The 17,081-nt window shown below is 45.1% G+C and overlaps 1 protein-coding gene across 14 annotated transcripts in view; it reads left to right on the top strand.

The window, feature by feature from the left end:
* The window catches only part of LOC148675710 (mitogen-activated protein kinase kinase kinase kinase 4), a 100,236-nt gene that overhangs the window by 33,035 nt on the left and 50,120 nt on the right, over positions 1 to 17,081 (top strand). For all 14 annotated transcript variants that reach the window (XM_088645984.1, XM_088646003.1, XM_088646011.1 and 11 more), the window contains 7 exons: positions 6,462 to 6,518; positions 11,642 to 11,767; positions 12,988 to 13,098; positions 13,484 to 13,574; positions 13,958 to 14,088; positions 14,525 to 14,579; positions 15,087 to 15,165. In XM_088645984.1, the coding sequence (XP_088502110.1) occupies positions 6,462 to 6,518; positions 11,642 to 11,767; positions 12,988 to 13,098; positions 13,484 to 13,574; positions 13,958 to 14,088; positions 14,525 to 14,579; positions 15,087 to 15,165 (650 nt within the window). The remainder of the gene's footprint in view (positions 1 to 6,461; positions 6,519 to 11,641; positions 11,768 to 12,987; positions 13,099 to 13,483; positions 13,575 to 13,957; positions 14,089 to 14,524; positions 14,580 to 15,086; positions 15,166 to 17,081) is intronic.

Here is a 17,081-nt window from a genome sequence, read left to right as displayed (position 1 = left end):
GCAATAGGGATGCATGTTTCCGAATCTGAGCTTTCAGATGTGGTCACCCCTTCAGGTTTAAGGTGTTCCAGAATTCGATCAAAATGTCAGATGTTAAAAATAATGGATTTTATGAATAATTTCCATGCTTGTGAAAGCAACATCTGGTTTAACAGAATTTTTGGTTAAACCGTTTTGCAGCTACCCAGGCTGTCCAGTGCTGTATTGCACAATGCTCAGAACATTCCAAGGGCTAAAAATAACCCGGAGCCAGTTTCAGGGCTAAGAGTAGGAATTGTGTTGCTTGACGTTTGCAGTTGAAGAAGTGCTGTAAGGAGGCTGGATATAAGACAATAGTGACCGTAGCCACGCTGGAAAGGAACCTGGGTGCTCTGGAGCCATGATTGCTGTCTTCTTCGTGGTCCAGGCTGTTTCCCTCGTTCAAGGCAGCAGCTTCCTTGGAAAAGCACCGCTCGGCCGGGTCTGCACGCCGGGCCCGCCGGGCCGGAGGGTTTTGCACGGCGCGAGACCAGCGAGGGCGTTCAGGGGAGCGGTCTTGCTGGGGTTGAGTTCCGCCCGGCAGGTAGCAGAATGGTGATGCTCTGTCATTGTCTGGCGTGTGTTGGCAGGGCTGTGTTGGGTCAGGCTGGCCTCATTCACTGCAGGTGGAATTGTTGTTGCAACAAGATACTCTCTGACCTCCCCTTCAACTGGTCTGTTGCACACAACAGTTAGAGTATTGTTCTGCATGTCTGAGACACTCACTAACACCCTTCAGTGTTGTCTACACAAAACCTCCGTTTGTTGCCAAACTGGACTCAACTGTCCTGGTGGGGAGTCGAGCTGAGTTGTTGCTGCAGCAGACTACTGGCTCAGGGGTGGTGATCTATTGATAAGCAGGGTATATAGCTTCCTCTGTTTTTTTTTCTTGATTTCCACCAGGTGTGACATTCAGCAGGTTAGATCATCAGCAATTTCCAATCAACACTCTTGCTGATAAAGTGATTTAGTGCGTATGCAACAAAGTCACCCAAGTGTATCATGGACAAAATGACACCAAAAACATTTTGGATACTGATTAAATCCTTTATTTTGGGGGAAAAAAAATGCATCCATAGGGGAGCTTTCTTTTGATGCTCAGTAGAGAATGCAGGGGTGGACAAATCACAGTCTCACTTCTGGAATGGTATTGCATCACAAATGTGGGGATTTCCTTATTTTAAAATGACTTTAATGTCCCATTAAATGTTAGAAGGCTGTACGACAGTAGTTTTTGCAAGGTTGAATGAGAATCAATACTAATAGGCACTCCAAGTAGTCCTGTATTGAAAATATTTTTCATCCTTTCAGCAATAACACTGCTCACGTGTTGCTCCTATGTCCCTCTGCTCTGGACTCGACTCGGGACCCCTGAGTTGTGAGGCAGTGGCACTACCTGCCCCAGCAGTCCTGGGGATGTGAAATAAACTTCGGAGGCCCTGGGTGTTGCACTTACCAGTTTCTCTCTTGAGCAGCAACCCCAGCTCACAGCTTGTTACTAGCGCAGTCCCTGCCCTTAATGGGGAACTGCAGTGCTATTTTTACTTTCTGGGGTTTGAAATGCACTCATCAGTGCAGTTTCTTTCTGAGTACTATAAAAGAAAATATACACGTACCGTGCAAAACCTCCAATTTACATCACAAAATGGACACAATTTCCAGGTATGTGCAGCGCCATGTTCTGTGATTCAGAAAGAGGAAACAAAACTTCTGGTGTCGTGAAGCAGGCTTATAAAATAAGATCGCTTTATTGGCCATATACAGTTTCTTGCATTAGGAATTTGTCTTTTCGCAGACCTCAGCTTGCTCTCCATGAGAGGCACAGACAGGGAGAGAGAAGCTGGGGGTCAGAGCGCAGGGTCAGCCATTTATACAGCACCCCTGGAGCAGCTGGGCTTAAGGGCCTTGCTCAGGGGCCCAACAGAGTAGGATTCCTCTGCCGGCCGCGGGATACGAACCGGCAACCTTCCAGCCACAGGTGCAGATCCTGAGTCACAGTGCCACCACTCCACCCCAAATTATTACACTGTAAACAGGCAGGGATGTGAATACATCTATCTTAATCCAATAGAAATATTGCTCTTGATTTTGAGACAGATTTTGTACATTTCTCTGTGTGAAATGTCTGCTGAACAACCGGTACTTCTTCGCTCATACTGTACATCACGTCATATCAGTCATTAAATGATCTTGTGGGCTAGTTTTATGCTTAATTCGAAATTTGTTACATTTTTCTCTAAATGAATTTATTTTTCGCCCGACTTGTAATAACCAGTCTGGGAAATTGGGACCGCAGTTCCCCTTGAATTCTATTGCTGCTGGAGTAAAGCACAGTTACCTTATTGGAGCTCCAGCAAGTGCAGCGTGCTGAGAATTGTCGGATGGCCTGGGTCTCAAGATGCCTACAGGTCCAGCCTGTTCTTGTGCATTTCTGAATGCCATAGCAGGTTTATGTACAGTATGTGCACCGAAGTGATAGGAGATGCTGGATCAAGCTGCTCCCCTGTTGGGAACCTAACAACCACGCCTCTGATAAGGGCAGCTGATTCTGAGCGAGACTCTGGAGAACTGAATTCCCTGCCTGTTTCTTGGGTGGGGAGAGTGAAACGTACCAAGTTTCAGTTCTGATTGCAGTTTGGTGATACATTTATAAATGTTCGAAAACTATTATTAGATCGGTTTGCGTTTTTTGGTTTTGTAGTGGCCTGATCTTTTGGGGTCAGGCAAAGCAAGTGAGAGGAGCGGAATAGTGATGCTCTGTCGTAGTTTGGCGTGTTTTGCCTTCTCTTTCAGCCGGTTGGGTTCCACACGTGTGCGCAGGGCTGTGGTGGGTCCGGTTTGCCTCATTCACTGCAAGCAGAATTGGTGTTGCAACAAGACGAGTTAAGAGTTCGGAGTTCAGCTGGTCATATGCACAGGTTGAGCGAGCTGCTTATTTGCACGTATGCTCCAATACAGAGACATTAAGGAAACACCCACTTAAGCACACGACGACGGCAAAGTTAAATAACGCTCAAAACTTGGCGCAAGTGGTGAACAGCAGTGGGAGTCAGTGGTGAGAGGTAGAGTTCAATAATCTGATTCCATGGTACTTCTGGGCTCGCCGAGCAGTTAACTGAGGAGACAATTAAATGCCATTTTTAAATCTCTGTAGTGCTGAGCAGCCCTGGGTGAAGGTAAAAGGTTAAAGTTGTCTGCGATGAAGCCTTCTGGTTCCTGGTACGCTGTAATAGATACCCACTTTAACGTGACATATGGCTTATACAACTGATCTCTAAAGCTGCGAAGACCTTTTCTGAGCCACTGTGGCTGCTCTCACAACAAACCATATGTCTAGGCAGGTTCCAGTGGTCTGTGGAAGTGCTTCAGTGTGAATTACAGTTGACTTTAAGTGTTCATCGCGAGTGTTACGAACACGAATCCCCAGAAGCCATGCGCATCTTCACATGGTTTGGTCCATCATCAATTATTGACACTGGAGTGCTGCACCAGAGAGAGAGTTTCATTGCAGAAAACTAATAAAATGCTCCATGTCTCAGTTGTGATTATTAATTTGAGTAATATATATATATATTTCTGATGAAAAGTGATCAGAAATTGCTGTAGTATTGTAATTACTTCTGGGTCTTTTTTGTATATTTGCTGCTCTGCAATGTCTCCAGCACAAAGATGATAAAAATTGCTTTAACCTTTGAACGTGCGCACTGTTGTTAAGGAACATGTATGGCAAACTCCCATGTGATAAAGTGGTTGATGCACACGTCTTTGGGGCCTGTCTGTGCTGTGGGCCTGGTGTTGCATCCCTCTCGGACAGGTTCAGATTCAAATAGAACGAAGCACAATTCACAAGAGGGTTAGTTGCCAAGCTGGTTTCCCCTTTACTGTTACCAGCTGACCTTTGGTTCCACTAGAATGGGAAATGTCAACCATTAAACCTTAATGTGCTGTGCTTGCTCTCTGTACTGCTAGTTGCCTTAAAGCAAATTCACAGCCCACTGCCTGATAAAATGGTTTGAGTTCTCTTTAGCACATAACATTCATGTTTTAAACTTAAGGTAGTGGACAACAAAAGAAAAAATCTCTGTAAATTAGTGACACCAAGTGTATTGAAAGCAAGGGCTTCCTCACAAGTGTCTCCTCCTGCCTTAAGCAGATGACATTCCAGCATGCTTAGGGTCCTTCATAAAATGCTGGACAGGCCTGGTTGGCATGTTTATTAGAGAAACTCGAAGCATATTCTCACCTAGAGTTCCTCACTTAATTGCTTGTGGGCAGATTGTTCCTCTTTATTTTTGAGGAAATATCGACGGCTGTTATCTGCTTTCGTTCTAGGACAGTGGCAGGGTTCCCTGCTCATTGTGTTTTAGAGGATGTGCTAATAGTTTTTAACCATTGGAACTGAACTGTTCTCTTTTTTTTAAAAAAAAGTATGTTTCCTGTTATTTTAATGCAGTTATTTCTAGTGGTGTTCTCTAAGTTCTTTTCATTTTAAGCTATCCTGTTAAGAGCAAGGTTTCCAGAATGACATCATGATTGCTGTAGGAGGCACCAAATGCCTAGCATATCTCTCCTCCTGAATTATTCTAGCTGTTTAGAAGATTGCAGGGTAACTGAGGAAATTGCAGTGTATGTGTGCTCTTTTCCAAGGCTACAGCCTTTTGGCATCTTTACAAACAAATGACTCGAGCAGATTTAAAGCCCTCTGGCTTGAAACTTCACTTATGGAAAGCTGGTATTTTAAATCGCAACAGGACAATCACAATAGTGAATACAGTATTGTAATGAGATTGGTCGCACAAAGCAGCCTTTGGAGGTACCACAGTACAGCTCTACCGTATGAAACAGTGGTTATGCTGGAACGGTTCTGTCCTTTTTAAGCAAATAGTGCTTATTTCCATAAATATTAATTTCTCATTTTTTGCAAGTAACTTCTGTGTTGGAAAAGGACTGTTTGTAGTGCCATGAGATGGCCATCTGACATGGGTAGATTGGAAGGAATCATTGTTCAGGCAGCTGGCCGGAGTTGGTTTTCCATCTTATGAGTCCAAATGTGTATGGTATAAAAGTGATTGCTTGTTACCATTTCATCTGTCCTGAAGATGAGAGGGTGTTTTGTAGGAGTTGAAGGGCGGTAGTCTTTCCCTGCAACAGTGAAAAGACTAGAGGACAGGGACAGATGAAAAAGGAAATGTGGGCAATGTGTGTTTGGTGTATTGCGTGCCTCTTCTGTAGCTGTCACTGCTGTCTAAAGGGCTGCAGTGAATCTGGTTTCAATACTGCTCTGCTTGTGTGGAACTCGGTATGCTTTGGCTTCCTCATGTCCTGCTTTTAATAAAGTATTTAATATGGTGGTGGTGGAGGGGATCCCCATTACCTGTAAAGCGCTTTGAGTGGAGTGTCCAGAAAAGCGCTATATAAGCGTTAGCATTTATTATTATTATAATAATATGAAGGAAGCAATAAACTTTCAAATACTCTGCATGGAATAGTTATGGACCATCCAGTGTTGAAACTTGAAAGCTGCCTGCACACAGCTTTAAGTCTGGATGAATACATTGCACCTCTTTCCAGTGGGGTAGCTGAGGCGAAAGCAGATAACACAGTAAGGGCTAATGAATTGAGCAGAATGAATGTTGCCTTAGTTTTTTTTTATATTCCTACCCTCCTTCCAGCTCATCTCTGGGTCTAGTCTTGGACAAACCTGCACTGTATGGCGACTGTGTTAAAGAGAGGCAACTGCTCACTTGTGCCTGCCTGAATCAGCTGAAGATGAGCGTGATCTAGCATTGTTGCTGCCTGTGTAGCTCATTTAAGTTTATAAATAGATCCCTGTAATGCAATCGGTGTAACCCGTCTGGGAGTGCGGTACTGTGCGGAAAGGCTGAGGAGACCTCTGTGGGTGTATCTGGAGTATGTAGAGTGTGTTCGAGCGGGCTGAGGCCTGCTGCACGGTACGGCAGTCTCTCGCCCTCTTCTGCTCTGTGCAGGTGCCATGCTTGTGACTTTTCAAGACCCTTTCACCGTGAGTCAAGGACGAGCATGCTGCGTGTGCCATTCCTGACAGAGGAGCCACGGCCAAAACACATTTCTAATCCAACAAAATACAATAACATTGAAGAAAATGTTACTGTCTATTGTCTTATCTCCTGTCCTATTTATATAATGCACCTGAGTGACTAATGAGAAACACTTTTCGTTATACTATGCCCCTGTGTAAGTTTAATGACAATAAAGTTGAATTGAAAAGAGTTGAGCACACTGGTACTGTGTTGCCATAACCTTCACCTTGTCTCCTCTAGCGATCCAGTACTTTGTGCAGTCTTCCTTCCATCGACAGCGGGCTGCTTGGCACTAGCTGTTTGCTGTTCGGGGTTTGTCTCAATTCTGTAGCATGTTTGTTTCTGTAATACATTTCGAGTAACATTTTCCTCTCTTCTCTGCAGGGACGACATGTCAAAACCGGCCAGCTGGCAGCCATCAAGGTTATGGATGTCACCGAGGTAAGAGTGAGCTCTTGAAATGTGATCTCCCCCGGCCCCGTGCTGAATCACGTTTTGTACTTTGCTGACATCCTTAGATGGCAGCATTGGAAGGTGATTTTCTAGTCCTGCTTTTAACAGGATAGTCTGCGCTGAAGATAAAGAGTTATTGACATGTCTAGCAGTTCCTGGCCCTTGCTGTTTAAAGAATCATTGAGGGTTTTTCAGTGGAAGTACTGCTTTCTAGGACCGTGTTCAGCGGAGGTCATCTGAGGATCTCGTACTGCTCTGACTCTTGACTGCCTGGGGTCGCACGCTTGACAACATGTGCTCTTGTCCTACACTGCTCTTGAGGGGTACCGCCCTATCAACACAAGGGGTCACCCCCTGCTTTCGGGGACAGGCGCGGCTTGTCTTGGGACACCCCCACGTGCTCCCTGCCGCGGTCCCCAGAGCGACTCTTCCCTGTGAGCCACGGCGTGACCCCTGCCCCTCGCGTGAGGAGAGGAGACGCCCGACTGCAAGAAATTCATTCCCTAGTCACAGACTGTTAATATTTTCTCTTGCCATATGCGACACCTCTGGTGTTTTTTTATGTGTAAAACCTGCGGCAGGGGGCGGGTAGCATTTACAGTAGTATGCAAGGAACTCAGGATGGCAGAGGTCACTCACACAGCCCACAGAGCAGGCGGAGAATATTCCCAGGGCATCCCCACCTGGACTCCAGAGCTGCAGCTGCTGCAGTGACGTGATGGCATAATGATCCATTATTCCACACACCCGGAGCTGGTCTGGCGTACATTAGCTGTCATCTCCAGCCCTGTTCATATTAACGAAGGAGTGTGGGTCAAGTTGGCGCTGCGTGAACGTGCCTGAGGAAGCCCTCGACAGCCGCTATACAGAACGTGATCGATGTCATCGAGTTCAGTTCCTCACTTATTGTATGCAGGTGGATATTTTGTGATTACCGTCAATTTATTTTGTTGCTGCTATTTAATAACCGGTCTCAGAAATTGGGAGTTTGGAAGTAAATTATTTTCTGTTGACCCCATTCTTAATCATGTAACGGCCAGGAGATTTTTCTGCAGTTTTGCCCGAGATCTGCCCTAAAGTTTTCTGAGGCACTAACTTGTGAAAATGCCGCTGATACTGCAGTTCAGAACCCAACAGTCTCGCAGTAACTGGCATGGAGCAAAGAATTTTTTTTCCAAAATCCTCTTCTTCCAAATAACAAACAAGGAAGAACAAATCAGGATTGTGTTCTTGCGCAGTTTAAAATTGAAGAACTTATTTTGCAGAAAAAACAAACTGGCCATAACGTGAGGTGGAGCCCTTTTCTGTGGAACTCTGTGACGCTGGGGTCTGACAGCTGCTACTAGCATGATTCTGGAGGTGAAACTACGGTTACAATTGGAGACCACTTGTCCGATTCATTGCGTTCATTGCTATACCTGGGCCCCTTTTACCCGAGTCACAGACCAACTGCAATTGGTAGTGGAGGGGGAGTCTTCCTCAGAGCTACGCATTTCCTCTGCTGAAGTCTGTCTGTTCTGAGCAGCTCTGCAGACCAGGACGCTATATGACCAGTTTAAAGCTGCACACAAAACCACTCAAGTATAGACCTTTGCCATTGACCACAGTGCCCTAGAGCAGAAGTGTCAATTCCAAGTTCTGTTCAGTGGAGTTGTTCAGCAATTACATTAGAATGGGTCTGAATGGGTTCCATTATTAGCAACGTTACAAGCTTTCATAGACAGAAGGCTAAATAAGCTAATTTCTTGTGCTCTTTTGCTGGCCTTTTGATATACAGCCTTTTGTGTTTCCCTGTGAACTTAATCATGTTCAGTCTTGTCTCCACTCCCTTTCCCCCCCCAGTTATCAGCACGTTGTGATCAGACAGTTCTGTGCAGCAGAAATTGCACAATTGTACCCTTTGCAAGGGTGTGTAAAGGCCTTGAGAGCACATCACCAGTATGTCACCAGCCCAGAAGACACTTCACAACACGGCTCTTGCCCGTCCCCTTTCCATCTGTGGTGCCTGTACTTGCAAAGCCTCTCTGGTGCAGGTGGAGAAAGTGTTTTTATTGATGCGTGTTCTTACCTGCTAGGTGTTTATCAGCAGATGTATAATCACAGTCGCCATGCCTCTGTGTGTGCCAGAGATCCGTTTGGCACATTTCTCCATCTTTAGTCGTGTCATAGTCCTTCTTGAAGGGGATGTCGTTCCTGATATCGATGGCGTTCAGGTTTGAATGCAAGACTAAATGCTACCGTTTTTACTCTTTCGATTGATCCTCCATCAGTTACACACGGCTTTTACAGGCTTGTACCTGTGCACAAGCACTGATTTTGGAAGGGCTCCAGCCAGCACCAGCTGTAGGTGTCCTTGATGATACATGTGGTGAGCTGGGCTGCCCACTGAGTAATTCATGATTTCCCCTGCTGTTCAGCCGCCCAGTTTAAGCTTTTTGCATGAGGCTTTAAATATTTTTCACTTCGTTACTTGCTGCTAGAAAGAGCGAGCTGTCAAGCAAGATTTGAGCTGTTTTTAGTTGCTCATCAGAGCTGTATTAAGAGACTCATTTCCACCAGGCCCTTACTAAAAAGTTGTTTTGGGCCTTGCTGAATTCAAGCGTGTGGCCAACAAACACCCTCAGTTTGTTTTTTGTCAGATGGGGAGACGTATCTCGGCATGGTGTAGTTAAAGAATTTAAAATGGTGTTAGATTAGGGAGCAGTGATCCTTAATTTGTCCAGATTAAAAAAATAGTTTACATGTTAGGGCTGGAAAGATCAGGTACCCCTTTAAATGCAATAATTAATTAACACTGTGACACTCTTTACTTTTTCTGATCAGTTCTAGGCTAGACCTTGTTTGTTTTTTTAATTTGTCAACATAAGGTTATCTACAAAAGGACCATAACTGCGGCAAGCTTTCTTTTAAGGCAAGCTTCTGGTTACTGAAGACAGTGTTCCAGGATGTGCATCATTTCCACTGGCATATTTCTGCAAGGTTGCCCTGACCCATATTGTGCTTCCTGTTCTATATATTCCGTTCCAAATTTCTTTTACCAGCAAAAGAATGGTTTTGCAGCTGTTCAGACGTGTGTGGTAGCACCTAGCTGGGTAGAAAACAGTTCCCATTTTTAGCATCAAATTCTCTAGTTATTTTACAGCAGATTCTTATCATGACATTGTGTTCTAACACTGTTGTACAACATGAATCCATCAGCTTGCTGACAAAAGCCTGGAACTCAGCTGATTCTCCTTAAGGGTTCTGGGGCACATTGTAGTTGAATATTGTACCTTTTCAGGAAACAGTTTTTCCAGGTTTAAAAGTATAAAGAAGAAACTCCAGCTGTTTCTCTTCGGGTGTGAAGAAAAAATGAAACATTTTGGCTCCATAGCCAGAACAGCTTTTTTTCTTTACTACTTGAAGTTACGATCACTATTAGCCTGATGCAGTTTCTTGCATTAGGAATTTGTCTTTTCGCATACCCCAGCTTGCTCTCCATGAGACACACGGGCACACAGACGGTGCCCCTGGAGCAGCTGGGGTTAAGGGCCTTGCTCAGGGGCTCAACAGAGTAGGATTCCTCTGCCGGCCACAGGATTTGAACCGGCAACTTTCTAGCCACGGGCGTAGATCCTTAGCCACAGAGCAACCACTCCGCCCAAGTTAATGTCTGGTTTGTTTTCTGGTTCAATTTTTTTGCAGATCCTTTCACAAGACTCTCAAGGATGTTCGCTGGCTCTTAAATGATTTTTGTTGTGAATTACTTAATTTGTTACAGTTTTAATTTGTTTTAGGTATCTGCTTTCTTCTGCGATTCATCATCACACTGATATTTATCTAGGAGAGTCTTAGGACTCAATTTTGTGGTGTACATTAGTTTAGGAAGTCTTAATCCCTCACACCAGAATGTATTCTTTCCACTTAATTTTGTTTCTGATCATGTCATTTTATTTTGTTAATTGGAAGCATCCAAATGAAGTAGCCTCATTGTTTATACACCAGAATTTCATCCCTGTTCAATCATTAGGTGTATTCCTTGAACAATATTAAGAGTATTATGTGGTGATACTGTGATAAACGTTGGTTTAGGTTGCTGCCATACAAACTCATTCGAGAGAGAGTGTAACTCTATAACTGTTGCCTGGGGCCTTGAGGCAGTGAATAACAATCCCAACAGCTGCACCAAACATGTCTGTGGAAAATCACACATTCATGGTGAACAGCATCCCTTTACTTATTAATGGCTTCGATTTCTGCCTGTCTACAAAACACACAAGATAAAACCAGTCTGCTGTTTTTTTTGTGTCTGGCTGTCCAAGTTTTTTTTTAAGTTCAAAACGTTGAACAGGGGAAACGGGATTCATTGAAGCTTCTTCAATGTTCTTTTTTTTAATTCAAGTCTCTTGCCAAGCATTGAAAATAGTGGACTGGAACATACTGGGGTCCCTCCGCAGGTCGTCAGGGTGTTGGAGGTATCCCATCATTCCCTGCTGTGAGGGTCATGTGTGGCCGTGAGAGAAATGAAAGCTGAAGTTTAAATGGAGGAGTTACAGCTGTGCGCTGGGTGCAAGGAAACAAGTAACAGTTGTCCTTGTTGAAAAAGACGTTTTGGCTGTGGTTTCTTAAGGTGTCCTTTCAGGTTTGCTGTACGTCACTAACACTGATGAGGACAGTGGAAAATCTCTGTTTCTTTCAGGACTGGCTTATTGTTGAAGTTGTTTGTCAATTCAAATTGCTTCATCTTGAGTATCTGGTCTAGATTAATTGAAGTAGCAGTTGGTCCGTTTCTGTATTTAAGTAAAAGGCATAGATGCCTCCGAATTTTGTTTCGGTGTAGATGAAGGCATCTACTGTTAAACCTTAATTCTTTGACGTGGTGCTCACTTTAAAGATACATTACAAATACTGGCAGAACAAAGTAAGAGATTTCATGTGTATGAATAACTGTCTTGACATTTATACTTTTTTTGCAGGTAGCATGTGGTGTGAATGGTCAACTCCTACAAGGGCGTTGTCCGCAATCTTTCCACGTTTCTGAAACTGAATATTGCGTTCATATCCTTCTTGCACACTGAAAAGGTTCTGAAAACCATTTTGATGTTTTTTTTTCCTCCCTGTGGCTTCTTTAGGATGAAGAAGAGGAAATTAAACTGGAGATTAATATGCTGAAAAAATACTCTCATCACCGAAACATCGCCACGTACTATGGGGCCTTCATTAAGAAGAGCCCTCCTGGGCACGACGACCAGCTCTGGGTGAGTGTGTCACCTGGGCCCGGTCAATGTGCCCCTTATAAACCTCCCGTCCGGCGCTCAGGACCGCCCTGCCGGACATCTCGCACAGCTCCCGGGAACCTGATCTCTCTCACCGGCTCCCAGAGGATCAGGCCTGCGCTGGTCCCTAAGACTGTCATCATGAATGTGTTTCGAACCATCTCACCGTCTAATCCTCCGACCCCCGAAAGCCTCAAGTCATTTTCTAGATATATGTTTTCTGCTTAAGTTACATTTAATAGCCTCGGCTCGACTGTACGTTCTTGTCAAAACATCTGAGTGCCATGGAGTATTTTGACATGAAGGAGTCTGGAACTCCAGAACTCCGACATGACTGCGCACTTTACCAAGAGCTCGTGTTGCAAACGATGTAATAAGAAATTTATTTGGTGTTTCATTTTGCAAACCAGGATTGTCATTGTTTACGCCACATTGCAGTCAAGTACCGTATAAATTAAAAGCTCTGTTTTCAGAATGGAAAATGCAATAAAGCAAAAGTGATGAAGCAAAAAAATAAAACGAAAGTGCTGCAATATGAAGCAATCTTTTAGTCGGTGGTCCGTTTCATCTTAAATGTGGATGCATAGTTAAGTGTATAATATTAGGTTAGTCACACAGGTTGCTCTTTATAGTATCCCATCTAGGGCAGGAGGCTCTTTCCTAACCAGTGCCCTGTGCTTCTGGGGAGAGCTTCAGCCTCCCCCAACCCTCACCAGGAATGGCATCGTACTGACGATGGGCGACGAAAAAGTGACCTTGACCTTAGATTTCAGTGCGACTCGGATTTGCGCTTCTTAAACTTGACCTTTCCTTCGCCATTCAGCGTCTCATCTGTGCCCAGAAATCAGCTCGGCCCAAGCGGCTGGATGAGCATTTTTCAGATTCTTTTGTCTGTTTTGCTCCTTCTATGAAGTGCAAAGCCTTTCAAAGAACTGAAGGAGGTAGTTTCATGCTTATGTAATGAAAACAAATGATAAGAACTCAGCAGGCCTGGTTTAGCTGTAGGGCACACTTATGCTAATAGACCTTAAAAAGGTAATTAAGCATTTCAAGCTACATTGAAGACCTTCATCAATTGTGAATGTTTGGTAATGAGAACAAGAACATTGTATTGCTCTGTGTTTTGCGATAAGCTGCTCTTTTATCATTGAATGTTCCCCGGCGGTTTCTCTGCTGTAAATCTGAATTTTTCCAATGTGCAGCTCGTCATGGAGTTCTGTGGGGCGGGATCCATCACGGATCTGGTGAAGAACACCAAGGGCAACAGTCTGAAGGAGGACTGGATCGCCTACATCTCTCGAGAGATCCTGCGAGTGAGTCACGAGTCCGTGCTGCTGAGCTGAGCTCCGTTATCGATGACTTGACAGAGAGGAGTGTGTTTCACTTTCATATCACTGGTTTAAGGAAGGTTAGAGCACGCTTAGAGCAGGCTAGGTCCGTGTTTGAAGAAAAAACCTCGACCGGACAGTCAGAACTGGTTGACTTCTGAGAAACTCAGGTGTACAGGGAAGCTGTAGTTGCTGAAGAGCGGGTTTCAGGAGGAAGAGCTTTGCGTTGTACAGTTCCTGAAAACACGCTGCGCTCTGGGTGCTCTGCACGAGCAGGCTCTGCTGCTGGCTCTGCTGCGTCTCCGGTCTTTTCTGTGAGGGTTCCAGCGAGAGATGCAAACCAGATGTCTGTGTTCGCTTTGATTCTCAGGGGCTGGCACATCTTCATGCCCACCATGTGATTCACCGTGACATCAAAGGGCAAAATGTTCTGCTGACAGAAAACGCTGAAGTGAAGCTGGGTACGTAATGGGGAGCTGGTCTGTGCAACAGGAATCTCTGCCTGGAAAACAGTAAAAATGTTCATTTTTTATAATGCCTTTCATGAACTTATGAATATTATCCACAATGTTGGCTAATAGATTTTAATTCCCTCTGCTTTCTGCTTAAAAATATTATAATAATGCTAAAAAGCTTAATCATTACGGTAATGCTGTAGCTCTTTCTCTTTACTTGCATACCACAGAACCACTTTTTCCTAAAAAAATTGTACAAAACTCTGGTCCACGAACAATTCTGGCTGTTTTCTTTGGCTAAGAAAGGGACCGCTGGACGTCCGTATCGTCACGAAAGTTGACGACGTCGGGTTAACTTCCACCTCTCTTCCTCCCGATCTCGGCTGCAGTGGATTTCGGCGTCAGCGCTCAGCTCGACAGGACGGTAGGGAGGAGGAATACCTTCATCGGGACTCCGTACTGGATGGCCCCAGAAGTCATTGCTTGCGATGAAAACCCGGATGCCACCTACGACTACAGAGTAAGCCAGAATTTCCCAGGCACTCAGCAGTATCATTTTACACTCTTCCGTGATCTGATAAGATCACTTTATTAGCCTGATGCAGTTTCTTGCATTAGGAATTTGTCTTTTCGCATACCCCTGCTTGCTCTCCATGAGACACACAGGCACACAGACGGCGCCCCTGGAGCAGCTGGGGTGAAGGGCCTTGCTCAGGGGCCCAAAGGAGTAGGATTCCTCTGCCGGCTGCTGAATTTGAACCAGCAACCTTCCAGCCACAGGCGCAGATCCTGAGCCACAGAGCCACCATTGCAGTAGATGCCAGGGGGCTCCGGAGGCGGCTCAGAACATTCTGTGTAAAAACTCTAGTTGGAGCTTCTTTTGAAAGAACTCAAGAAGGGCTTCTCGATTCCAGCTTGTGCTGCTGAGGTTCTTCACCGGTGTTATTCTTTTGCAGAGTGACCTGTGGTCCTGTGGGATTACAGCCATTGAGATGGCAGAGGGGGCTCCCCGTAAGTACATCTGCTTGGGCGCCGTGGGACACCACGCGCTCCCCCAACCCCCCCGATCTGCGTCTCCCCTGGCGCCCCTGTTCCCCAGGCTGAGCCGAGACTATGAAGCTCTACTTGCGAATTGTACTGCTACCACAGACTGTCTTGTAAAAGCGAGCTCTTCCGCGTAATGGATTTGTGCTTTTTTTGACACCCATGTTTTCTTAAACTTCAGTGGATAAACTGGTGGGGCTCTTCATCTCTTCTGTGATCTACTCATGTCTTTTTTTTTTATTAGTTCAACCTCATTTTCGGCAAAGCCTTTGTGAAAGACTGCTTGTAACCTTGCAGAAATCTGAGAATTGTTTTAGGAAACTTGGTATTTAAATGCAATGCAGTTGTAGGCCTTTTTGAATTTGAGGTTTCTTAATATCCTATGGGCAAGGTCTCTGTTCAAGTTATAAATTATAATATTGAAGCACTGATTCCTTTTAAGTCTCCAATATATATATATATTTTATCTTTCAGCACTTTGTGACATGCATCCGATGAGAGCACTTTTCCTAATTCCCAGAAACCCCCCACCGAGACTGAAATCCAAAAAATGGTAGGTTGTTTCCCATCAGGAGGAGAAGCCTGTACACGGAAGCCTGTAATATTCTGTATTCCACATGTCCTGTGCTGTTTTACCTGAATGACTGTAATACCCAGTAATAATTTAAAGGTGCAGATCTGGAATCTTTGGTAGTTAAGGAAATGAGCTTGATTTATTTGCTGAAACATCTGAAGAATATTAGATTTTTTTAAATTTAGTTTTAAATCGGGGGTAAAAAGTCAGGAGAAGATTTTGAGCAAAAAGTTAGAAATAAATATCTTAAGGTATATATGCAGGAGGAGAAACCTAGTATGGTGCTTGTAAAAAATATTTTTTTCCCCCCAGTTCTCAGTTCACACTGACTTTTGACCCGTCTCGTCATATTTTAGTTGTCCCCTGATGGCTCCCGGTGAATTGATGTGCGCCGGAGAGAATTTACAGATATCGGGTTCCACCGCAGGTGCTGAACTCCTGAAGGTTTTAAACGTGATTAAAAAAAAAAAAGTTATCGGCGTCCGAAGTGGGACAGGAACTCGGATCAAGCTGATTTGTGTGAATCGGTCAGGAGCGAATGGAGATGAAAGGAGAATGAGGCAGGCGAGGGTGACCGGGGGCGGAGTGCTGTGTCTGGTGTCGGGATTGTGAGGAGCTGCTGTTGTCAGGCCACCGATCCACACGACCCCCCCCCAATTAGTCCCGAAAGAGCTGCTCATGTTTCATAGCCTGAAACTGCCGCCGCCGTCTCCTGAGCCCTGTTGTGCTGCTGAGCCCTGCCCCAGGGCTGAGTACAGTCAGGGCCTTGCTTCTCAACAGGTTTACGCGGTGTTCGACGATTTAAATCGCAGCCTGCAGTGTGATCGGGGCCCGGGGGGGAGTTACAATGCGGTCAGGTGCTTCTCAGTCCATTAAGGCTGTCAGCGGGGGAGGTGGGACGGGGAGGCCCCAGGACTCGTATGTCATCATGGAAAGCAGGTGTTAGTCAGTCGTGAATAGAGGGGGTGCACCATTCTGCTTCAGCCTCCTCGTCGTTGATCCAAAAAGTCTCGTTTCTGATCATCAAATGGCATCCCTAATCAATGGATTTTATGAGGTGCTGTGTGTTTCAGATTTAAACCTTTGCCACACCAGTTATCTACAGAAAGTACGAGCGGTTTTATTTTTGTATTCATTTGTTAGGTAAGAAATTCTGGAATGTGTGCAGTTGGGGGATCCTTTAATCAGCAGCCATATCACCCTGCAACTCACAGCTGGCAGCCCACTGGAGCTCAGCAGGCGTGAGCCTGGCCAGTACCTGGATGGGAGACCTCCTGGGAAAAACTAAGGTTGCTGCTGGAAGGGGTGTTAGTGGGGCCAACAGGGGGCGCTCACCCTGCGGTCTGTGTGGGTCCTAATGCCCCAGTGTAGTGACGGGGACACTATACTGTAAACAGGCGCCGTCCTTCGGATGAGACGGAAAACCGATGTCCTGACTCTCTGTGATCATTAAAAACCCCCCCAAATCCCAGGGTGTTTCTCAAAAAGAGTAGGGGTGTAACCCCGGCCTCCTGGCCAAATTTCCCCCTGGCCTTTACCAATCATTGTCTCCTAATAATCCTCATCTCTGAACTGGCTTCATCACTCTGCTCTCCTCCCCACTGAGAGCTGGTGTGTGGGGAGCAGACTGGCACATCGTCCAGGTGGGGCTGCACACTGGTGGTGGTGGAGGGGATCCCCATTACCTGTAAAGCGCTTTGAGTAGAGTGTCCAGAAAAGCACTATATAAGTGTAAGCAATTATAATTATTATTATAATAAGAGTTAGAAGCAGATTATTATAAGGGTCCTTTAGCCGTCTTAAACACTTAAATGCACTAAGCAGTGCAAACATTGATTTAATTAAGCAGTTATGGATTATAAGCTATTTATTTAGGACATTATTTAGGAAAGAAA

Source organism: Lepisosteus platostomus, chromosome 2 (genome assembly GCF_059453375.1).
Source record: "Lepisosteus platostomus isolate fLepPlt1 chromosome 2, fLepPlt1.hap1, whole genome shotgun sequence".
NCBI classification, from domain to species: Eukaryota; Metazoa; Chordata; class Actinopteri; order Semionotiformes; family Lepisosteidae; genus Lepisosteus; species Lepisosteus platostomus.
The sequence above is the reverse complement of the archived record's forward strand: the minus strand, read 5'-3'. Positions and strand labels throughout refer to the sequence as shown.